This window comes from Pristis pectinata, chromosome 7, assembly GCF_009764475.1.
Source record: "Pristis pectinata isolate sPriPec2 chromosome 7, sPriPec2.1.pri, whole genome shotgun sequence".
Taxonomy (NCBI): Eukaryota; Metazoa; Chordata; class Chondrichthyes; order Rhinopristiformes; family Pristidae; genus Pristis; species Pristis pectinata.
In genome coordinates, this window is record NC_067411.1 from 86971349 (window position 1) to 86996511 (window position 25163).

General features: G+C 39.9%; 1 protein-coding gene across 8 annotated transcripts in view; it reads right to left on the reverse strand.

The window, feature by feature from the left end:
- Positions 1 to 21107, reverse strand: part of LOC127572750 (3'-5' RNA helicase YTHDC2) — a 69747-nt gene extending 48640 nt beyond the window's left edge. For 5 of the 8 annotated variants that reach the window (XR_007956675.1, XM_052020344.1, XM_052020343.1 and 2 more), the window contains exons 1-11: positions 21034 to 21089; positions 14397 to 14560; positions 12103 to 12193; positions 11561 to 11757; positions 10218 to 10420; positions 9086 to 9252; positions 8906 to 9008; positions 3147 to 3303; positions 1680 to 1787; positions 1299 to 1453; positions 669 to 804 (exon numbers count right to left, since the gene is read on the reverse strand). Coding sequence is in view for 7 of the 8 variants with exons in the window: in XM_052020344.1 (XP_051876304.1) it covers positions 669 to 804; positions 1299 to 1453; positions 1680 to 1787; positions 3147 to 3303; positions 8906 to 9008; positions 9086 to 9252; positions 10218 to 10420; positions 11561 to 11757; positions 12103 to 12193; positions 14397 to 14553 (1474 nt within the window). In the remaining variant the exon portion in view is untranslated. Of the gene's footprint in view, positions 1 to 668; positions 805 to 1298; positions 1454 to 1679; positions 1788 to 3146; positions 3304 to 8905; positions 9009 to 9085; positions 9253 to 10217; positions 10421 to 11560; positions 11758 to 12102; positions 12194 to 14396; positions 14561 to 20665; positions 21009 to 21033 lie in introns of those variants that run through there. The other 3 variants (XM_052020339.1, XM_052020342.1, XM_052020340.1) reach the window with 3 other exon arrangements.
- Positions 21108 to 25163: the final 4056 nt, after the last annotated feature.

The following is a 25163-nucleotide window of genomic DNA, read 5'->3' on the forward strand; positions in this document are numbered from 1 at the left end:
TAAGTCAGTGCAGATTCTCCTCAATGATACTGACCTTTCAAGGGTTTAATTAAGATGAAGGCCTGCATAAAGTTATAAAGTCTGAATAGGAAGATAGGTATTAAATAAAATAAATAGGTATTTATTTAAATAAACAGATATTTAGCATTACAAAACCTACCATCAAAGCTGATTCAGAGAAACTATCCTTAAGCTCCTGTTTGTAAAGTTGATTTTATAATCAATAAGATCAATACAAATTTCAACCAAATTTAAATTATAGTTTAAATAAGGCACACAAAGGTTGTACATATCTAAATATTCTGTGCACTATTAATGTATGATTGCACATACATAACACTTTTTCTGTTTCCATGATGCATTAAATAATTTCTTGCATAGAACTCAGTTAAGTTTTAGAAGAGTAGAACAGGAAACAGAAATACACTGCACAAATAAATTATGATTTATATTTACATTTTTAGCTTGTATCATCTTTAATTAGTAAAATCACATTAAATGACCTTTGATCAAGAATAGTACTTAAGCAAAAAGATGAGGACAAAAACCTAAACGTTAACACAGTACTATACATCTTTCAGTCTGGACTCAAGGTTCTCATTCACACTGCCTCAATTTTCTATTATGCAACAGAGACTGACAAGATCTACCCCAAGAAGGAAACTTACCGCTAACGTTCTCACTTAAAATAAGATGAAACAGTTGAGCAAAAGCATCAACATCTTTGTGCAGCCAAATATCTGAGAGACAGGCATCCATTTCCTTTATAAGCCAAGGCTCAAGAGAATTAAAATCTTTTTCATTCTGTGAAATGAAGAAAATGGGGAGTAAATTGATCCTACTGGAATCACTATTGTGCAGTTAGGAAAATAATTCAAATAAAAAAAATTCAGAAAGTCATTTTGTTAGCAAGTTTCAAATGTTTCACTAATTCATAGGTGCAAAATACAATTGATCACTAGTATAAATTTAAAGAAGGCAACTTTTAAAGTTTTTGTGAGCCAGTAAGAATAATAGGTCAAAAAGCTATTTCTATTTCACCATCACCATTGGAACTGCACTCACTTATGTGGTACAGAATGTTTGGTTTCAAATGTATCATTTTGAGAAAGGAGGTAATTCAGTCATCTGCTATTGCAAACCAGCCATTATTAGAAAACTAAAAAATCCATAGAAGTGCTTATGGATTAAACTGTATGCCCTTGTGACTAATAACATAATCAACTTGGACAACATGGTAGGAGGACATCAAAAAAAAGAAAAATCAAAGATAATTGTTTAAAAAGTAGCCAAATTACCAACTGACTAAATACACTGTCTCCACCATCATCAAGTAAATCATTTTCTGCTGTCAGACTTGGGATAAATCTTTGTCTTTGATACTCTGATCTGCTGGTACAGCTGGTCTCCTTAGCTTTATACCATTCGCTCAAGTTTGTTTGTTGCTTTTCTTCTGAGAAGATAAAATTTAATTATTTCTTATTATTTTTAGCATTTAATTCTATATTTTAAGTACAGTTAATTCCAATGCAAGATACTACAGAAACCTATTACAATATGCTATTGTTGGGTTAAAATCTTACAAAATTGGACTAAATCAAGGCCGCTGGCTCAATAGAATTTTATTTTTAAGGGAATCAAGGGTGGGCAGAGAAGGTGATATATGTAACTGAAATTACCTCGCTGTTTCTCCTTTTTATATTTCAACATTTCTTTATTTGTGTAGCCAGTGGTACGCAAGATGTCCTCTAAAAACAGTTCCTTTACTTCAAATGGTCTTCCTTGAACTGGAAAGAAAGGCACCATAGATCAAAATCCATTGCTGAATCAAGCTTGCTCTTCTTTTGAAAAAATATTTATACTCTGACTCAAAGTGCGGCAGTCCTATTTAATACTTAAAATTGTCATCTCGCCAAGCTCCTTTATAGTGCTTACTATACAGAGCAAGTGATTAACTCTACAGACTTAAGCAATACCTGATTAACCTGCTTAAAGACCTCTGAAAATCAGATTATCTGATCATCGCTATTACTAGTAGCAACTTGGTCACTACTTTCCTGTCACAGTAATGACATTTCATAAAGTACTTCGCAGGTTGTAAAGCACTTAAAGATGTTCTGAGGAATGAAAGGTGCTGTTCAATTCAAGTCTCTTTTATTTTAAGAGAAAACGTCAGCTGGTTAATTTTGTACCATAATAAAATTCTTTTCATGGAAGTTTCAAACCAAAACAACAGTGTGAAAACAAATGTCAGCATGTTCTTGCACCTTAAGGGCAACTTATGGCACTCCACGAGAGCCAAAGTGAAAGTCACCCTGTTCTGAGATGGAACTAAACTTTTCCCCTGGAGTATCCAAGAGGCCATTGTGAAATAAATACTTTTGTTTGCTATTTTTCAGCCAGCTTCAAGTACCACCATCCATATGTTAGTCAATGAAGTAACCCTGATTGAGTACACTAACCCCCAAATTTCTTTGGTGACTGTCTTATACACAGAGACAAATATACAAATAATACACTTCACTTTGCAATGACACTACCAAAAATTCCTATTCTCAAATTAAACAAATATTTGCATAGTATAAGAAAAATCATAAATCCTCTAATTTGCTTCTCAGAATAAAACCAGCTTGGCAAATAGATGCAGGTATCCTCAATAAATGGAGAGGAAAAAATGTTCCATTGACTCCCAAGGTTCACAGCTTGCATAAGATGCACATGATGAGTGCACAGCACAAGATTTACCAAGATCAGTTACACTATCCCAAATCTCAATATCGATTATTTTCATTCACTTTAGAAATAGCAAACTGCCTTTGTTCTCAGTGACTTGTCCAGTGTTCATCGAAAGATATCTCCTAAGTTATCATTCTTATAAGAACCCTTCTGAGTAACACTAACATTTAAGTTTCTCACCACTTTTAAGTGGCAAACATTAATATTTTGCCAAACTACCTTTAGTTTAAATAATCTACTCTTCCAACAAAAGCAAATAATTAATTAAACGAATTGCAACTCAAAAATGTTAGATCATCTAATCTGTTGATATCTTAGCAATACAAACAATAAACCAATAGAAGAAGGAATTTTATTTCATTACAGGACACCAAGTACATACAAAATATTGTACACCAACTTTTACTTACTGTAAATTACAGGACAGCCAGTAAAATATCTGACAAAGAGATTAACATCCAGAGCTGCACTAGAAAGAACGAGTCTTAGAGCTGGATGTTTTTGCATCAGATCCCTCAGTTTAGTTAATAAGAAATCACTAAACCGATCTCGCTCATGCACTTCGTCCTGTCGTATAAAAAATAAGGGGAAGAAAAGAATAAGCATGCATTCTTAGGCACATTGAGTAAAATCCAATTTTTAATTCGAGGAATTTTTCTTTATTTCAGTTAGTCACATAATTACTGCATACCATATTACTTAAAGTGATTCATTTACTTCATGTGATGAATAGTCTTACAGGAGTAATTCCACAAATTTAATCAAAAGTACTAATAATACACAAGTGCTACTGAACTGAAAAGTACCAGGGAATGTTCATGTCCTGCTCTATAACACTTAATCTGAGGAAGTAAATTCATTTAGCTAAGTTGATAAAAGGTTTCCTGACAGCCTTACAATGAATTTATTATTTAAAAATGCTAATCTTCAGCTTTTCAACTTTTGTGTCAGTATGTCATAAGAAAAAAAAATCAGTATTTCCCAGAAATTGCAGAATCTCAGTAAGAACCTATGAGAGCAACTAGAAGGCTGTCAGCCTTTGAGGCCAGCAGGAAAGCGAACTAAAGGCTGACATTATCAATTTCTCACCTAGTACTTCTGCAGAAATTAAGGCAGATCATTAAGGAGATATAGGCTTCTTCAGAATCATTATAAACTTGCTTTTCTTCAGTATTTGTTCTCATAAAGTTAGATTGAAGGACAAAGTGCAAAAATGCAACTATTGAAATATTATTTTCCTCAAAGACACTACCTGGGGCAGCTTTTACCTTATGTGAGCATTTATTTTCTTGGAATGATATGCAACATTATATAGACAAGGCTCTAGAGAGGATGCAGTAATGATTTCCTGAGATTGGTTCCAGGAAAGAGAAATTTCACTTTCATAAGAGACTAAAAAATCTAAGTTTCTTTAAAGAGAAGAAACTTAGATTTTTTAGTCTCTTATGAAAGTATAGAAGGTTTGAGATGAGATTTGATTGAGGTATAGGGAATGATAATTGTTTTAAATAGGATAGACCAGGAGTATAAGTTCCCATTAGTGGAGGGGTCAAGAACCAGAGGGGACAGATTTAAAGTGACTGAATAAGATCCATGGATGCAGTAAGGAAAATCTTTTTTTTAATACATCAAGTATTTGTGTTGTTTGAAAGCATGCCGAGTGTAGATTCAATTGTGGCTTTTAAAAGGGAAATCAGATATATATTTGAACATAAAAAAATTCAGAGCTATGGGAAAAAGGAATGGGGCAATGGAGCTCACTGGACTGCTGTACAAACAGCTGGACCTCTGTGTTATGTTGACTATCCATGGCTACAGATGGCTGTTGATTTTCAGACAGACCAAGTAGCTATTTCTAACTTTGGATCTCTGATAACATTATTTCCTCAAACGTTTTTGTTCCTAGACTTTATCCAGCTACTTTTTTAGATAAGGAGAAGCTCTTTTTTTGGATCAACGATTTACTAAATATATTCATCTCTGGATTTACAAATGGTATCAGAGTAATTGAAAGTTACAATCATTACAAATTCAAACAAATTATATTAAAATGTCCAAATTTAGGAATTTAGTTGACTTGTTTATGTGTGAACGCTTAGTTATAGAGCCATACACCATGGAAACAGCCATTCGGACCCATGTCCATGCCAAGCAGTGGGCACCCATCCATATTAGTCCCACCTTCCAGTACTTGGCCCACAGCCTTCTATGTCGAGGCAATTCAAGTGCTCATCTAGACATGTTTTAAATACGGTCAATGACTGCTTCCACCACTCTCTCAGGCAGTGTATTCCAGGTACTCACCAATCTTAGAGTGAAAAAGATCCCCCTTAGATCCTCTCTAAATCAGTTACCCCTTATCCTAAATCTATATCCTCCAATTTTATCAACCTCCTATATGGGGAAAAATTTTGTGCAGTCCCCTATCTATACCCCTCATAATTTTACCTCAACCATATCCCCTCTTGACCTCTTCTACTCTAGGGAAAACAGACCTAACCACTCCAGTCTCTCCCCATAACTGAAATGCTCCATCCCAGGCAACATCCAGGTGAATCTCTTCTGCACCCTATCCAGCACTATCATATTTTTACAGCATCTCCAGCGCTATGACATTGTCACGCTCTGTATCTTAGTTGTTTTGCTTATAAACAATTGCTTACGTTCCCTTTGTTGCTATTCAGTAACTGTGACAAGAGCCACTCCTCCAGATGGATCAGCCATGATTGTACCAAAGACGGTGCCAAAAGCAATTGTGGTTACTTGGACAACTTGGTTTCCTCACCATTACAGGCATTCCCTTTGTTCTTCCAGTTTTCCCCATCTCTGCAACTCGAAAAGTACCCGTTTTCTCACTTTTCCAGATCTGATTCTTTCTCCACAGATGCTACCTGACCTGCAGAGTACCTCCAGCATTTTCCATTTATATTTCAGATTTCCAGCATCATCTGATTTTTTTGTTACAAGAGCCTACTACATTTATTAAACTATTTGTGCAAAGCAAATATAGCCTTAGAATGAATACTGACCAGATGAAGCCATTCAGCACACTGAGGCCGTGCCAGTTTTTTTTGGGAAGAACAGTCCAGTTAGTTCTATCCTGCAACGGATTTCCTCAGTGCTGCATTTTTTTCTCCTTCCAGATTTAGGATTATTTTGGAAAGCTACAACTGAATTTTCCATTATCCTTACAGCACACATTTCAAACCATTTCTACTTGCTATGCAAAAACATTTTTCTTCAGGTAATCTTTGATTCTTTTGCCAATCACTTTAAAATAATTTGGATTCTCTTCATACACTGGGAAAGGAAAGATCATCACAAAACTGCCCACAAAGACATTGTGATTGCTAACGTCAGAAATGAGGGTTGTCACCTTGCTGCTGACTACAAATTCCACACTACCACACACACAAGAACACAAACAGCAGAAGGCCACCTGGTCGCTCAAACCTGCCCCACCATTCAATATGATCATGGCCGATTTGCCCCAGGACTCAATTCTTCTATTGAATAGCCATCAATTCCACTCTCTTTCAAAAATTTATCCCCACATCTTTAAATACTTCCAATGATCTAGCTCCACAACCCGCCAGGGTTGTGAATTCCAAAGACTAACCACCTTCTCTGAGAAGAAATTCCTCCATACTTCATTTATAAATTATCACTCCTTAACTTGTAACTATGCCCCTTTGTTCAAGAATCTCCCACTAGTAGAAACATTTCAATATCTACACTGCCATGCCCCTTTGTGTTTCAATAAAATCACCCATCCTTCTAAACTGCAAAGAATACAGATCCAAGTTCTTTTGCTGCCTGAGACTGGACAACCCTTCTATCCCAGAAATTAGTCTAGGTGCATCCAAAGCTAGTATATCCTTTCTTAAATAAGGGACCAAAACTGTGAATAGTACTCCAGGTGTGGCCTCACAACGTTCCATACAATTTTAAACAATACTTCCCTATTCCTAAGCTCCAATTGTTTTGCAATAAAAGCCAATATGCCACTTGCCTTCTAACCATTTCCTACACCTGCCTGCTAACTTTTTGTGATTCATGCACAAGAACAGCTAGATCCCTCTGTACTTCACTCATTTGCAATCTCTTTCCATTTACGGAATACAGTGAATGGGGAATGACAATGAACACGGTTTAATGAATTTCCATTTTATTTATGGATGGAAAGTATAATGCTTTTTATTACCTGGAATATCTGGATAGATTCACCATGTGCAAGAAAGACCACATATTACTGTTGGTGATTGTTGCTGACCAGTACTTACATGATTATCTGTCCAGTATACACAATGAAACTCGATAGTCCAGAACACTTGGAACATTGGTGATGCTGGACTGGCGGATTATCTAGACTAGTGAGTGTTCTTCCAATTAATACCAATAAAATTATAATTCATTTTTTTTTTATAAAAGATGTTTTATTAAAAAAAAATTCCAGTGAACCTGTGAGTCTAAAAGGAGGGCAGGAACCAGGGCCTCAGTCAGTTAAAATAAGGATGGGAAGTGGGGGTGAGTGGTTCATGAAGTTTAACAACAACATAGATGTGGTGGAGGCAGGTTTCATTGCAGCCTTCATGAGGGAACTGATCCTCCTTCTGGACTTCCCCATCCTTGACACTACATGCACTCTGGCTGGCCTGCCAAAGTACCAAACAATTCATTATGTACCAGCATTCTTCTGTGGGTTTTCCCAATGAAGTGACCAGACTGCTGTTACCCACATCAACACAGTGCATTCCAATACAGGCCATCGAAGGTCAGAACTGCCCAGAGTCATTTTCTACAAGAGAGCAGTCTTCCACCAGTCACACTGCAGCTACAGGGCAAGTACTGCAAAGGAATACTAGTGCAGGCAAAGCCACATGGAAGACAGGTGCCAAGGGCATAGATTAGATAATGGCTGATGTTTCAATGCCATCCCTGGGTAACAAACGGTTCAATTTTTACAAATGTTCATAATTTGATCTTGTCCGCAAGTCAGAAAATACGCAAAAATTACGCGATATGGTAACCATATCTCCACAGTATCATAATCAATGGCATACAAAGCATATAAGACTGATAAAAATGAACAATTACTAAAAGTGGAGGGGGAGGAAAGTGGAGAGTGGGAATGCACGCATGTTGGAATTTAAAATTTAATATTATGAGAGCTCATTCACATGTAGGGATGTCAGTAAGTCAGGCATTTGTAACCTGGGGATGGCCTATACTCAATTTTGCTTTGGAATGTTTATTTTGTGTGACCTTTTATTTTTGCATTGTGACTAAGCAGATACCATGACGATCAGCAAACAAAAGATGCTAAGATCTGGGGCTGCCTCTTCTTCTTTTGCATGCCTGCTATTCACTTGTATCTAACACACATATTAGGTAGGCATGGAATCCTAAGCCATGTCATCAGCATTGATCCTTATTGCTTGTGATGGTATTCCAAATTCAGAGCTCACAAAAAATTGCCATATAACAGAAGCATAATAATGTCTGCCTGTACACTAGCTATTGATCTAAAAATACTGTAGACCATCAAAGCTTGGATGAGAAGCACTTCCAGCTACAATTAAAAGTTAATAACCTTAGTTACCTTGACACCTACGCCCAACCTTGCAGCTGTGGCTGCAGGAAGTGGCAGTGAGGAAATCCTTACTGAAGTGCAAATATACACTGTTTCTCAATGAGGATCAGGAAGGAGAAGTGGTGCCTGAACACTACGAGCAGATATAGGCTCCTGCTGAGAGTCCATCTCCTCCCTCCTTGCTCTTCTACAAACTCATCAAGCTTTGTGTGCCCTCAGCTCACTGCAGTGCTGGCATAAAGTTGGCATTGCATGCTGATTAACGCCATGAGCTGACTACACTGTTTAGAGGAGGGCTGCTAAGGCCATTTGCATACTTCCCATGGACCTTAGCCGCCCTCATACTAACATCCTCAACACCATGGCTTATAATGTGATTCAAGCCAAATATGCTAAGCATTTAGCAAACAATTCAACAAGAAAGCACCCAAAAAGCATGATCCACAAGGCTGAATCATAAGGTCCTTTATGATCTTGAAAAGCCTATACTTCCAGCACTTTTCTCAATTTGGTTCATTAAAGAAATTTTCTCTTCAGTTAGGAAAAATATACAATGCATCATTCTGATAAACTTACTACTATTATGTGAGTGACAGCTGCCAAGGTGCCATCTCCAGCCATTAGTGTTCGAAGAAGAACTCCATTAGTACAAAATGTCAACAGTGTCTTTGGGGACACTCTGAAACAAAAGAATTTTGCATTAGAACATTTAAATGTCAGGTATAGCTGTGTGTTAAACAACTTTCTCCATTGTACCTGCTTTCCAGTCTAATTTGGTAGCCAATTGTCTGCCCAATCTTCTCACCCCTCTCTGCAGCAACTCTTTCTGCCACCGCAATAGCTGCAAGTCGCCTGGGCTGAGTACAGAATATTCGGCAAGGGATTCCATTCCTGGAGCAATCATCCAGAAGGAACTGGGGGATCTGAAATATAAAAAAAAAACTTGGCTAAACTCAAATTAAAAGACAGATTCAGAAGAAATGTACAACTCTGCTACAAAAAATATTTAGAAATTTTTAGAAAATACCAATTAATGATAACATTAAATGAATTATTATTGACAGAATTTATGTGCATTGTACTGTAGATCAACAATTAAAAAACACAACATGGAAATCCCATTTTATACTCTTTCAGAACCTTAGGAACAGGCAAGTTTTAAAAACACTTTCAAATATTATCTGGCTTTTTAGAGAGGGGTGCATAACTGAGCTGACATTTCAACCTTTGCCGGTCATCTTATACCTTAATATTAAGAAATAAGTATTCACACAGATGGCGTAATTAAGTCCAGAAAACAAAAATTGCTGATGTTTATCTAACTATCAGACAGAGATTCAATTTAAGACAAAAATGAGCCAGTCCTTTCCCAATTCTGATGATCCAAAATGCTAACACTGTTTCTCTTTCTACAGATGCTGCTCAGTGTTTCTAACATTTGCCATTTTTATTTCAGAGTCCAGCATTTGTTGAATTGCCAAGGTCACACCCTTATTCGTAAGAACAAGAGTTGATTTTTTGTGGATTAATTATAAATAATAGACATATTGATTAACTAGCATAGTCAGCAGTCTACACACCTTATAAAAATTATTAAAACTTTGGTGTGTCACACCCACTAAATACACAAACCACAATTAAATAGAGTATAGAGCAAAGGTCAACAAAAGCTCTTTGTCACCAAAAGTAAACACACGACCATGAAATAAAGGCATTTTCTGAATTTTCAAAAGATGGTTCAAAATTTCACTTCAAACTTGCATAAAAATCAAATTTAATGGGACTGTTTTCACATACACCAAACAGAAAAGTAAATGAAATTTATTTTGAGGAACTTTGATATAATAAGCAACCTAAAAAGTTTTATTGATAATTAAGGAGGGCATACCTGAGTAGTCTTTCCAGATCCTGTTTCTCCAACTATTAAAATCACTCTGTTCTCTTTTATAATTTTCACTATTTCATCTCGCTTTTCAAAAACGGGCAAAGACTGCCTAAAGGCATCTAATTCAGAATCTCCGCGTTTCGGTGGAACTTGAGGAATGCCATTGTTGAGTCTACCACTGGTCTTATTCATTTCTCGGTTGTTTTCTGGAGGGACAAGGGAAATGAAACCAACTGACGAATAGCTTGAAATTGAATGTAAAAACTCAAAATAGTACAGCGCAATTCAAAAATGACAGACTTGTAACAAGGGACCTTTAAAAATAACAAATAGATTCACGTGTTAAATCCGTGTGAACACAGTAGAGATTATTACATTAAAATTCTGATAATCCACTATTTGACCATTCAGAAATCCTGATGTTGTTTTGGCATCTGTTTCACGAGGTAATGTTTGCCACACTCCCCAGATACTCACAGGGGGTCCAGTTACCATGATCACTTCCACTCATTGCGCCCTGGTCCCCACTCTCCCTTCCACTCAACAAGGCCCCATTTCACACTCCCCCTTCCACTCAGTAGAGCCCCCAGTTCCCGCGCTTCCGACTTGCTTAAAAACTCACTTTTTAAGAGGAAGTGCAGGAACCAGGGCCCCTGTTCCTGCACTTCCTGAAAGCTGACCAGGTTCACTGGGAAATTTATTATAAAACCGTGTAATAGCTTTTAAAAAGTGAATTAAAAATATGTTGGGGTTTTAATACGAAAATCTGCTAAACCAGCATCACCAAAGTCCCAAGCATGCTGTATTATCAGAGCTTTTCTATAATTGGGAAAAACTGCATACGATCTTTACCTCAGGCTTTGATAAAATGGAGTTCAAATGGTTACTGTTTCTCACCACTAGAACTGTTATCATTATGAAGGAACAGCTGTTTTTACCTTAAAAGATGCCATTAACAAAATACATAAGATTTTCTCAGCCTTAGCATCATAGTCAGAGTCATGGAGAACAGAAACAGGCCCTTCAGCCCAACTGGTCCATGCTGACCACGATTCCCATCTTCTAATGTCCAATTTTTACCATATTATTTTTCAATTAACAGTACTTTTAACAGCAGCAGAAACCCATTTATTTCGAATAAATGATAATTAGAAAATGTAGGTAATTACATATTGTGGCCTTCAATAAATTTTCAGTATTAACAAAAAAACAAGCTGAGCAACCACATCCATCTCCATCTCCTAGTTTTCAATTCTGCAAAGACTGGCCAAACTAATTTCAAGACAACTATTAAAGCTGAGAGAGAATATTTATTTCCACCCTTCAAAACAAATAGTAGTACATACCTGCTTCAACAGTTAATACATTCCCACGTTCAGTTCTGGGTAAAAGATCTGTACGTTCTTTATTAGTCACAGGAAACCTCTGAATTAGATTGCGTATGGCATGTTTCATGCTGTGAGTCAGCGTGCAGGTCATGACAGCCTGAGCCATCTCCGAACCATCTTTTTTCTTTATTGTAAGAAATCTATGTGCCCCTTTTCTGAAAGGGGGAAAATAAAATCAAACAAATGTTTCACAAAGAGCTTTAAATAAGGAACTTCATTATATTTACAACATCCAATATAGCTCTCATGAACTATACATTTATGAAAAGTCTGAAATAAAATTTAAAGAATTTCAATAATTGTTTATCTTCACACATTATCTCACATTTGCATATCTATGGTACAAATAGCGGAAAAGTGAAAATGATTAGATATATAGCTTTAAGCATATTGAAAATAATATAAAAGATCTCAAATGTATGTAATTTGTGAACTGGAATATTCAATGTTTTTGCACACGGATACCACAGCAATAAACACATGAAATCTTTGCAACTTACCCTTTGCTTTTAGAAATCAGGCCTAGGGACTGGGCAAGACGATGAATAAATGCTCTTTCCGTACTCGTCAAGGAGGATGGAAATTCCATTTCTTGAAAGAAAAATTGATGTTATAGAGAAATAATACAACTGAAATCTGTACTAATTCTCACAATCTGAAGTGTCATTAGTGTATCACAGGCAGACTCCACAAACCGCCACCTCTGCAAATCATGCTGAAACAAACAATTCCTCAATTATGTTTATTAGTTCACTGTAGTTATTACCAAAACAATAATCTTCAACATCCTCCAGACAAGGAATCTACTGTTAATAAAAATATGAAGCTGAAATAAAACTCTAACATCAAAGTGCAAAATGCAATAGACGATGAATTGTGGCAATGATTTCTCATTTGATAACCTTAAATTAACGTTCAAATGCTAGATGCGAATGTTTTGCCATTAAATAGCATTATTGTCCAAACATAAACTTTCCGCTATTCACATGTTCCAATTCTTTTTATTTTCTTCCCGGCTCACGTGTATTCACCAGTCTGCCATTCCATAGCATTGGCAGCCAATTTGCTTTCATGCAATTTGCTTTCATTGGCAGCCAATTTGCTTTCAGTAAAAATAGGGGCGTTTGATATAATATGGATCAATGTACTGCAAAGTCTTAAAGTATCAGAAAAGATCAAGCTACAGAAATAAGTGGGTTGATCTTTCAAAGCAGTACCAGCACACAGGTTGCATGCTGAGGTCAGCTTGGCTCAAACCCTAACTGTAATTCATCTCAGAAAATAATGTGCTGAAACCTGAAAGGTTTGAGCAGATAATTTAAGACTGACATGTCATTGAGTACTGAGGTATTCAGTGCAGGATTAAGGAAGATGTACATTCCTACATGACAAATGCTTTGCCACCAGGACAAACTGTTGAAATGAACCAGCACAAATTTACAAACCTTTTGAAGTTTTTTTTCCCAATTACTTCATTATTATTGCCCTTCAACTGAGTGGCTTGCTGCATTATTTGGATCAACTATATTTGGAATGGTTAAATAAAGCAGATCTTCTTGCTCAAAGGACAGTAATGAGTTTTTACAACAATCACATGGTTTCAAAGCTACCAGTACTGAAAAGTTTATTTTAAATCAGATTTATTTGATAACACGATTTAAATTCCTCCTGTTGTAATTTTGTATTGTGTCTTCTGGATATTAGGTCCAGTAAAATAATGCAAACAACAGCTCTAACATCTTTTGACATTAAGGAGTGCTGATTGTCTTTTGTAACTTACATGTTTGTTGTAACTAATTTTCCCTCAGCAAGGTCCTACAAACAGCCAGATAACTTATTTCATGTTAACTTGACATGGATAAATACTAGTTAGTACACAAGGAAAAACATCTTAAGAATGAGAAACAGCAATGGACAATCCATGGCACCTGCTCCACCATTCAATAAGATCATGGCTCATATTTTTCCTCAGCACCACTTTCCTACACTAACCCTTTTTTCGTCCATTCCCTTAACATCTGTTATGGAAATTTTATATGGGATTTTCACATCCTTCACACAGAACAGCACCTCCAAGTAGTTTCAAGGGAGCATTGCACCACGTCAAATATTCTTGTTCCTCTCATCTCTATAATTTCATCCAGTCCTATGACCTGCATCAAGCATTTGCTTAAATCTTAAGTGAATCTTGAACAATAATTATCTGACCCAGAGGGAAGAGCACCAGCACTGAGTCAAGGATATTCTGGTATACCTAAAGAACCCACTGCAGTGTTCAAGTTGGATGATGTTGTCCTATTGCACGGGCTAACACTCTTTGTTCAAATCACCATGATAAGAACAGAGTAACTAGTTATTCATTTCCATATATTGCGGAATCTTGGAATGCACAAGCTAGCTGACTGATATTTAAACCACTGATTATAAAGTGCTGGGATCTCCTGAGGTTGAGAAAAATTTCCTTCCCTGAATGCCTTCAGTGAGACAGGTATTTCTTTTTTTGAATTTATATTTCTTCAGTTGCCATGGTGTGATCAATTGACTGGATCAACAGCTCAGATGCTAGCCTGGAAATTTGATCACCATGCTGCCATATCCCATGATAAGGGAAGGAATAAACTCTTTCCTTCAATAACAGTCCCATTAGTCCCAATGGAATATGGAATTTAATTTTTAAGTTTTATTTTTCAATTGTTTTTAGTCAGACAATATGAAATGAAAATAGGCATCAAATAATTACTTCATGCAATCAGATAACATAGAATTTTAACAAATGTACTGTTACTCCATCCACCTTTTTGATCGCTGTAACGGAATCTCTCTAGTGCAATATTTACTGCAATTTTCACTTCTTCATCAATCCGAATATCTTTAAATCCTTTTGCTTTGGAGGCAGTTTGGCTTGACTGGGCACTGCCAGGTCGTGGAGACACACTTGTAGGTCTTGACATATTAGATCTGAAGAAACAAAAATAATGAAATATTTTCATGGAAAATTATTTTAAATCAACTCTACACAATATGAAATAACATAATAAAATACTTAAACTTACAATTCCCATCTCAAACTATGTTACATGAGTCTAATTGTTCAAAGTGAATGTAAATATTTTACAAGTTTGTACAACTATGCTTCATGAATCTTGTCATCTTTGATGTGTCATTGTTCATGTAATCTACTTCCCTCAATAACAATCACAATGATTAAAAATTAACCAAACAACTTCCGACTGGTTAGCACATCAAACATATTCAGCAGTACATAATGAATAAATTCTTTGAAATACAAAAAAACTGCAGGCACTGAAATTTTGAAACAAAAACAGAGTTAATATTTTCTGGTTAATGACCTGAACTGTATACTAAGTATAGCAAGACCAAACATATGAGGAAATTTATTGGAAGCAAGTAAGCCAAATATTCTCTGCAACTCTATCCTAAATGCAGCCTTCAACAGTTGTGAACTACACCAAGAATACCATACACCAACTGCAACCCAAACAAAATAAACAAAGGATACAGAGAGGAAAAATGAAAAGAGAAAAATGAGAATGACAAAAAACAAGAAACAAGACCAGAGAAACAAATCGGAAACAGCTAGTAGAGTAGCCATTTTTTCTGACTTGATAGCTACAATGTCAACTAGTGCATATCCTAGTGCTAACCTTGCTACTACTCGCTATCAGTTGTTACAATTTTTAGACTGTTAATAGTTCCCTCTCAATTTTACTCAAGCGTTGATCCCCAAGGCAAGTTTCTGAAATAACGCCCCCAGTATTATCTGCAATTTACTTAATCAGAAATCAAGCCGAGTCGGATGACTCCAAAGCAAAAATAGTCAATTGGAGAAAGGTCAATTTCAACACGATGGAATAGATCTGGCCCAAGTAAACACTCACAAGGCAAAATCTTAAAGGGTGGAGAGATAAGTCCAGTAACTTACAGACCAGTTGGTTTAACTTTGGTGGTTAGGAAAGTTCCAGATATAATAATCAGGAACAGCCTTTGCAATCATTTGAATAAGTGTGGATTGATTAGCAAGTAACAATGTGCATCTGTTAAAAGTAAATTGTGTCTAATTAATTTGACAGCAGCTACAATAGAGATTAATCAAATAACATAGCAGACGTAGTGCGATAAAAACAAAGTGCTGGAAATATTCAGCAGGTCAGACAGCATCTGTAAGAGAGAAGCACTGAATATTTCATTTCAATTGACAAGGTCCCAGATGACAGACTGGTCCTAAAGGTTGGAGCTCATGGGATCCAAGGCAAGTTGCAAATTGGATCCAAAATTGGCTTGGTAATAGGAGACAGAGGGTGATGGTGGAGGGTCACTTCTGTCAATGAAAGCTTGTGACCACTGGTGTACCACAGGGATCAGTGCTAGGATGTTAACTACATTAACAACTTAAATGTTAATGAGGTGAGGGTGGAAATTGGCAGCAAAAATAATAAAATCTGAGTTCTGTACAAGTTCAGGAAGCAGCACCAATAACATCATCAATGTTACAAAAATTGTTGAGGGAGAGGGCCTGAGTAGGATTGACACAAGGACTGTTGCACATACCCTGCTAAGAGGAAGGCCTAACTTGGGCTAATACAAGTTGCCAGAAATAGAACTTTGATTTGGAGGAAGTGAATGGAGTTGAAGGAGGACATATTCAATATAAGAATCAATTCAGCAGGCAAATGATGTACAAGGGGGACTGGTTGGACCTCTGTTCAAGGAAGAAATGAAGGGCCATTAGACCATCCTGGTGTGGGATGATGGTGTAGAGGAATTGGACATCTATGGTGAAGGTGAACTAATTGGAAGCCATTGAAGTAACAGTGAGAGTTTGTTTTTCAGAATGGAGTAAATTGAACAGTGGAGTTCCTCAGGGAATGGTACGAGGATCACTCTTCCTCTTATCCATGGTATTCTTGGCACTTTCAAAATCTGCAAATGACACAATACTTGGAGGTGTAATGGACTGTGAAGAGGATGGTAATGGACTTCAAGAAGATACAGACAAGCAGATAGATGGCAGATGAGACATAATGCTGGGAAACCTTGAGTGCTACATAATTGGTGGGAAGGATAAGGAGAAACAATGTAAACTAGAGGCCACAATTTTAAATCGTTTCAAAAACAAATATGAGGGCAGAGTTGGTTGAAAGTGACAGGGCAAACTGAGAAAGTAATTTTAAAGTGCCTGCAGGACTCTATCTTTCATAACTGGAGGCATAGGTTAGAAGAGCAATATAATGATGATGGACCTTTATGAAATACTGGTTCAACTATGAAGTACTGTGTCCTGTTCTGGGTGCCACATTTTAAGGAAGATGTAAAGGTTTTTGAAAGGGTGCAGAAAAGATTCCAGGGTTCAGGAACTTCAGTAATATGGATAGATAGAGAAGCTGGGGTTCTCTTTGAATCGGAGCAGGTTACCAGGGCATTTGAACAAGGTATTTAAAATCAAGAACGTTATAGACAGATAAAGTGAAACTATTCCCAATGATCAAGATCCAAAGATCTTTTTAATGCTGCAAGTGCTTAGGGTGTGGAATGGACTGCCAAGGCAGAAGTGGAGGCAGATTCAAAAGACAGCTGGACAAGTATCTGAGAGAATGAGCAGGGCTATGGGGAGCAGGCACGAAAAGTGAGACTAACTAAATTTCTGTTATATAGAACCAGCTCAGACTCGTCAAGCCGAATGGCTTCTTTCTATACTGTTACCGTTCTACAACTGCCACTGTAATTCTGTGTGCAACCATAAAAAAATGTTATGAGCCTCTCTTCACTGCCAAAAAGCTGGGCACATGCACTTGAAATCAATGGACTTCAGTCCAGATGTGCTTCAGCAAGTACTTCAGTTAGACATCATTCTTAGAAGAAACAGATGATTCCAAACAGCCTTCAATAAATATCCTTAGCCCAGAAATTACAACTAAAGGAGCTTTCAAAAGCCTACATGACTGCTTACCACACTAAATGAATTATCATTAATGAAATTCACATGATATCACTTCGACACAATTTGCAGCACAGAGGTACAGTTATAGAGCTGCTGCCTTGCAGCTCCAGTGAGTCTGGTGACACCTGTATGAAATTTACACTTTCTCCCTGCAACCACAAGAAAGACTGCAGATGCTGGAAATCTGGAACAAAACACACAAACTGCTAGAGGAACTCAGTAGGTCAGGCAGCATCAATGGAGGGAAATGGACAGTCAACCCCAGTCCTGTTGAAGGGTCTCGGCCCGAAACATCAACTGTCCATTTCCATCCATAGACACTGCCTGACCCACTGAGTTCCTCCAGCATTTTGTGTGTGTTGCTCCCTGTGACCATGCAGATACCACTGGATGTTCCAGTTTCCTCCCAAAGACCAAAGATGTGCAGGTTGGTAGGCTAACTGGCATTGTAAATTGCCCCAAGAGTACAGAGGAGTGGTAGAATCTAGGGGGAGTTTATAGGATAATAAAAAAGTGGGATTAGTGTGAACAGTTGCCTGATTGCATAGGCTTGGTGGGCCGAAGGGCCTTTTCCCATGCTGCACAACTCTATGAAAACGTAGGAAATAGGAGCAGACATAGGCCATTCAGCCCTGCTCCACCATTCAATATGATCATGGCTGATCATACACCAGGATCTTGTTCCTTCTTTCTCTTCATAACCCTTAGCATTGAGAACTATACCTACCTCCTTAAGTATCTTTAATGACTTAGCCCCCACAATGCTCTGTGGTAGAGCATTCCACAGTTTCATCATCCTTTAGATTGAGAAATTTCTCATGATTTTTATTCTAAATGACATACCACCGAGTCTATAACCCCTGATTCTGAACTCACAGGGAGAAGGTTTCTGATGGCTGGTGTGGGGTTACATCTAGTCTGTTTATGCCTGGTACAAGCTCAGGCAGAAGTTTTCAGAAGGTCATAGGACTGGAGGTGTTATAGAGAGGGAGAGCTTTGAACAAGAGGACAATAATGTTAAAATAGAAATGACGATTTGCTTTACATAGCACCTCCAGAGTCACAGAGATGCACAGAACAGAAGCAGACCCTTCAGCCTACTGAGCCCGCATCAACCACTATACTAATCCTATATTAAACCTATTATTAATTTATTAAATAAATAAGGAAATCAGGAGGGCAAAAAGGGGACACGAGATATCCTTAGCAGATAAGGTAAAGGAGATTCCTAACAGATTCTACAGGTATATTAAGAGCAAAAGGGTAACTAGGGAGATAAAAAGTCCCTTTAAGGATCAGTGTGGTCATCTATGTGTAGAACCACGGAAGATGGGGGAGGTCTTAAATGAATACCATTTCTGGAGATCATGGAAACTAGGGAATTCAGGGAAGAGAACAGTGATGTCTTGAAACATATTACAAAAGAGCTGTTAGCAGACTTGAGGGGCATAAAGGTGGATAAACGCCCAGGGCCTGACCAAGTGTATCTTAGGATGTTGTGGGAAGCAAGGGAGGAAATTGCTGGGGCCTTGACAAAGATTTTTATATCTTCCTTAGTAAGGTATCCGAAGACTGGAGGCTAATGTCGTGCGTTTGTTTAAAAAGGACTGCAAGGACAGCCTAACATCAGTGGTGGAAAAGTTACTGGAGGGGATTCTGGGAGACAGGATCTATATGCATTTAGAAAGGCAAGGACTGATTAGGGATAGTCAACGTGGCTTTGTGTGTCGGAAATCCTGTCTGACAAATTTAATTGCGACCAAGAGGATTGATGAGGGCAGGGCGGAGACCTTGTCTACATGGACTTTAGCAAAGCTTTTTACAAGGTGAGATCACATGGGATCCAGGGTGAGCTACCCAACTGGATACAAAGTTGGCTTAGTGGAAAGAGTCTGAGGGTAGTAGTGGAGGGTTTTTCAGATTGAGACCTGTGACAAGTGATGTGCTGCAGGTATCAGTGCTGGATCCCCTGTTGTTTGTCATGTACATGAATGATTTGGATGAGAAACGAGGTGGCACGATTAGTAAATTTGCTGATGACACTAAAATTGGTGGTGTGGTGGACAGTTGAGAAAGTTGTCTAAAGTTATAACAGGATCTAGATCAACTGGGAAAGCGGGCAAATGAATGGCAAATGAAATTTAACTCATACAGTACAAAGTGAAGCATTTTGGGAAGTTAAACCAGGGCAGGACATACACTTTGAATGACAGGGTCCTGGGGAGAGTGCTGTGGACCAGAGAGATCTAGGGGCACAAGTATATAGGTCCCTGAAAGTGGCGAAACAGGTAGACAAGGTGGGTTTCTGGCAATGTGAGGCACTTGACTCCATGAGCTGTGCCGCTATGTTGTCAAATAGACAGAAATGATGAAAGGCCAGATGACCAGAAGCTTAATCATGGAGGTAGATTTCAAGTAGAGCAGAAACAAACAAGCATAGGGAAAGGTGATTACTTCATCTCTCAACATTTGATTAAAAAGAAATAGAAGCTGGAAATTTGTGATCAGGAGGGGGATTTGAAATCAAGAATGAGAATTTTAAAAGTTGGGAGAGTTGGTGGGGTTACTTAATCGGGAAGCAATGGGTGATCTAGAAGGTGCAAGTGAATGATATAGGTAAGCTGACTTTTGGAGCACCTCAACAGTAAGCAAAATAGAACATTTGAAGCACACTGGAATAGGTCAAGTCCAGAGACAGGGTGGGTGACATTTTCAAAGGCATGAGTGGCATTTTCAACAGAGTGAGGGCTTATGAACTTATAGAAATTGGAAATCAACAATCTTATTGATTCTGAACCATGATGCAGCACTCAGAAAAAAGAAATATGTATTCCTGCTGGGCAATCCTTGCACCATTCTTGGGAATTTCACTTTCAGGCCACCAATTTGAACTATGTAATGACATTCTAACTCTGACTGCAGCAGAAATTGCCTCGCTGTGTTTATATTCTAAATTATTTATTGAGAATTTCAACAGAATCACCGATTGGAAGGAGCTTCGGCCCGTCGAGTCTGTGCCAGCTCTGAGTAAGAGCACTCCGGGGCTGACGACGAACCAGGAGAGGACAAGCCGGTTGTGAAGAGAGTTTATTAACCGCACTCACATCTATCTGATGAAACGTCGGGTACTGGCTGTCATCTCACAAGTCGGCCCGTCCTCCGCATCATGCAGCATCTAACACTGGTGTGGAAAGAGCAGACACCATGCCCCCAGCGCCTGAGGGAGGGCCCCGGGTCAGAAGCCACCCGACAGGCGGTGACTTGAGGAATGAAGCCGGAGCGGGCGGGACACCCGCCTCCCGGGGCCGCTCGGCTGCTCCTTCAGTTGGGCTACACCAGACCCACTGCCGGCCAGGCCGCAAACCCCTCAACCGATTGGTCGCATTTAAAAGGAAAATAGGTTTGGTTTGGTTTAGTCCGGTCCGGTCCAGTCCAGTCCGGCGTTCATTCGCTGCGATCATTCGGCCCTCACCTGCGATGGTAACCCCCGGCACTCGGCTCTCACTCCCATTGACGTCGAACGGCCCGACATGTGACGTCACGCGTAACGGACGTACACCGCTCCCATTGACGTCGCTACGGACGGTCGCTCGGCGTCACGTGTAACCAAGCCCCGCCCACTGTGTGAAGTCACGTGACGTGGAGGTCCATGTCCAGGATTTAAGTGGAGTTACTGGTGGGAGGTGTTCCTGAAAAACCTGGTGCGGCCAGAACTCACCAACAGGCACCAAGACCTGGCTTGGCTGGCGGTGAGAGGGGTCCGCCCAGTCAGATCCTTCCTGTGCAGACAACGTGTCAACCCCGACACACGCTGCCCTCAGGGTGGCTGTGATGGGGAAGAGACGGTCACCCACTTCTGCAGACCATGGATTTGCCAAGAGGGTGTGGAGAAGGATGCAAGGGTCCATGTCTCGGTTCATCCCCTGCAGCTGTGTATCAGAGGACTCTCTGCTCTAAGCGCTGTTCCCAGGGGCACATACTGAGACAGGCATCAAGTGCTGCTGGAAGGTCATCAACTCGGTGAAAGATGCCCTTTGGTCTGCCCGCAACATGTTGGCCTTCCATCACAATGAGATATCCATAAGGGAATGCCGCTGACTGGCACATTCCAGGCTGCAGGAGTACCTGCTGAGGGATGCACTGAAGCTCGGTGCAGCCCGTGCAAAGGCTCTGTAGGAAGGACCACAGTCTGGGCTCCTTCGGCTACCGCACATGGAGGGGCTGAGTCGGGTGGGGAAGCCCCTCAAACAATGAGAGGGTACATCACTCTAGGGGGCCACATAACTGGTAATGGTGCTATGGTTTTAAAAAAAGTAAGTTAACAGTGCTGAATATAACGACCATGAATGTAAAAGTTTTGCACTGTTTCTTCCTTCATATAATCTTTTTTATTATGAATAAAGTTTATCTTTGAAATAAGAAAACAATGTAAGTCTGTGGAAAATAGGGAAATGGGGACTTGGTACCAAGGTTTGATAACCATTTTCAGAATGAAGGGATATTTAAACAAAATGATGGAATGAATGCTCTTGTTACAGTGTTTGGAGCTTGACACCAGAAGGAACTTCTGGGCTGGGGAGAACAACACAGCCGGACAGACAGTTGAGGACACAGCAGCTTCCATCGTATCCGAGAGCGGCCGCAGCACCTGGATAGTCCCTCAGCATGCGGAGCACCCACTGTGCTGGCCAGGGTACAGCCCCACATCTCAGTGGCTACACCGCTCACCCCAACCCACCCAACGTTAGCCCCCTCAGGCGTTGCTCCACGCTAAGCCATGCGGCGATTCGTCGCTGCAGCAATGCCAGCAGAGGGGAGGGCTTGTCACCAGGTTCCTGGCACAGCAGCAGGCAGCAGTGGGGAAATTAAGGGTTCCATAGGTCTTCAATAATAAGTTAACAATAAGTTAAGGCTAGATCTGTGGCGTTCAAGACCGGCGATCCAGAACCCTACAAGAAGTCCAGGTACGACCTATGGAAGCTATTGTGAGAGCAAAAAGGCAATTCCGTGTGAGGATAGAGACACAATCAGACACACGACTGCTGTGGTAGGGTTTGCATGCTATTGCTTCCTATAAGGCGGAACCTAACAGCATAAATGGCAATGATGCTTCACTCCCTGATGAGCTCAACGCCTTTTATGCATACTTTGAAAGGGAGAATAACACTACACCTGTGCAAATCCCACAGCATTCGGCAACCCTGTGATCTCTGTCTCGGAGGCCAACATCAGAACATCCTTCAAGAAGATGAACCCTCGCAAGGCGTCAGGTCCTGACGGTGTACCTGGCCGGGTACCGAAAATCTATGCCGACCAACTGGCCGGAGTGTTCAAGGACATCTTCAACCTCTCACTTCTGCAATCGGTTGTTTCCCTCCTGCTTCAAATGGGCAGCAATCATACCAATGCCCAGGGTGAGCTGCCTCAATGACTGTCGCCTGGTAGCACTCACATCTACTGTGATGAAGTACTTTGAGAGGTTGGTCATGGCTAGAAGTAACTCCTGCCTGAGCAAGGACCTGTCCCGCAGCAATTTGCCTACCGCCACAACAGGTCTACAGCGGACACAATCTCACTGATTCTCCACTCAGCTTTGGAGCACCTAGACAGCAGCATAATATATGTCAGGCTGCTGTTTATTGATTACAGCTCGCTGTTCAACACCATCATCTCATCAGTACTAATCAACAAGCTTCAAAATCTGGGCTTCTGTATCTTCCTCTGCAGTTGGATCCTTGACTTCCTTATCAAAAGACAACAGTCAGTGCTGATCATTAGTAACATCTTCTTCTTACTGACAATCAACACAGCCATACCTCAAGGATGCGTGCTTATCCCATGGCTCTATTCTCTACACTCATGACTGTGTGGTGAGGCACAGCTCAAACGCCATCTATAAATTCGGCAATGACACCACTGTTGTTGGCAGAATCTCAGACAGCGGTGAGGAGGCGTACAGGAGTGAGATAGTTTGGCTGGCTGAGTGGTGTCGCAACAACAACCTTGCACTCAACATCAGCAAAACCAAGAAATTGATTGTGGAGTTCAGGAAGAGGAAGCTGGGAGAATACACACCAGTATTCCTTGAGGGGTCAGCGGTGGAAAGGGTAAGCAACTTCAAGTTCCTGGTGTCGACATCTCAGAGGATCTATCTTGGGCCCAACACATTGATGCAATCACGAAGAAAGCACACCAGTGGCTCTACTTCATTAGGAGTTTGAGGAGATTTGGTATGTCACCAAAGACTCTTACAAATTTCTACAGATGCACAGTGGAGAGCATCCTGACTGACTGCATCACCGCCTGGTATAGAGGCTCCAATGTGCAGGATCAAAAGAGGCTGCAGAGGGTTGTAGACTCAGCCAGCTCCATCACGGGCACAACCCTCCCCGCCATCGAGGATATCTTCAGGAGGCTGTGCCTCAAGAAGGTGGCATCCATTATTAAGGACCCTTATGCCCTCTTCACATTACTACCATCGGGGAGGTGGTACAGGAGCCTGAAGACCCACAGTCAACGTTTCAGGAACAGCTTCATCCCCTCTGCCATCAGATTTCTGAATGGTGCATGAATCCACGAACTCTACCTCATTGTTCCTCTTTTGCACTCTTTATATATTTTAGTAACTTAGAGTAATTTTTATGTCTTGCACTACTGCTGCTGCAAAACAACAAATTTCACGACATATATCAGTGATAATAAAGCTGATTTTGACTCTGATTACTGAATGTAACAACCAGCAGTGGGGAAAGTAAGGGTTCCATAGGTGTTCAAAAATAAGCTAACACTATTGAATTATTTAAAAGCTTCTCTTCAGTATTCACCAAGGAGAGGGGCCTTGATGATGCTGAGGACAGTGTTGGTAAGGTTAATGTTCTAGAGCATGTCGATATCAAGAGAGAGGATGTGTTGGAGTTGTTAGAAAATATTAGGACAAATAAGTCCCCAGGGCCTGACGGAATATTCCCCGGGCTGCTCCACGAGGCAAAGGAGGAGATTGCTGAACTGTTGGCTAGGATCTTTGAGTCCTCATTGTCCACAGGAATGGTACCGGAGGATTGGAGGGTGGCAAATGTTGTCCCCTTATTCAAAAAACGTAGTAGGGATAGTCCAGGGAGTTACAGACCAGTGATCCTTACATCTGTGGTGGGCAAGCTGTTGGAAAGGATTCTAAGAGGTAGGATCTTTGAACATTTAGAGAATCATGGACTGATTAGGGACAGCCAACATGGCTTTGTGAAGGGAAGATAATGTCTCACAAGCCTGATAGTGTTCCTTGAGGAGGTGACCAGACAGATTGATGAGAGTAGTGCAGTGGATGTGGTCTACATGGAACTTAGTAAAGCGTTTGACAAGGTTCCACATGGTGGGCTTCTCCATAAGGTCAGAGGGCACAGGATCCAGGGAGGCTTGGCCATGTGGATTCAGAATTGACTTGCCTATAGAAAGCAGACGGTTATGGTGGAGGGAGTGCATTCAGATTGGAGGGCTGTGACTAGTGGTGTCCCACAAGGATCAGTTCTGGGACCTCTACTTTTCATGATATTTATTAATGACTTAGATGAGGGGGTAGAAGGGTGGGTTAGCAAGTTTGCAGACGAC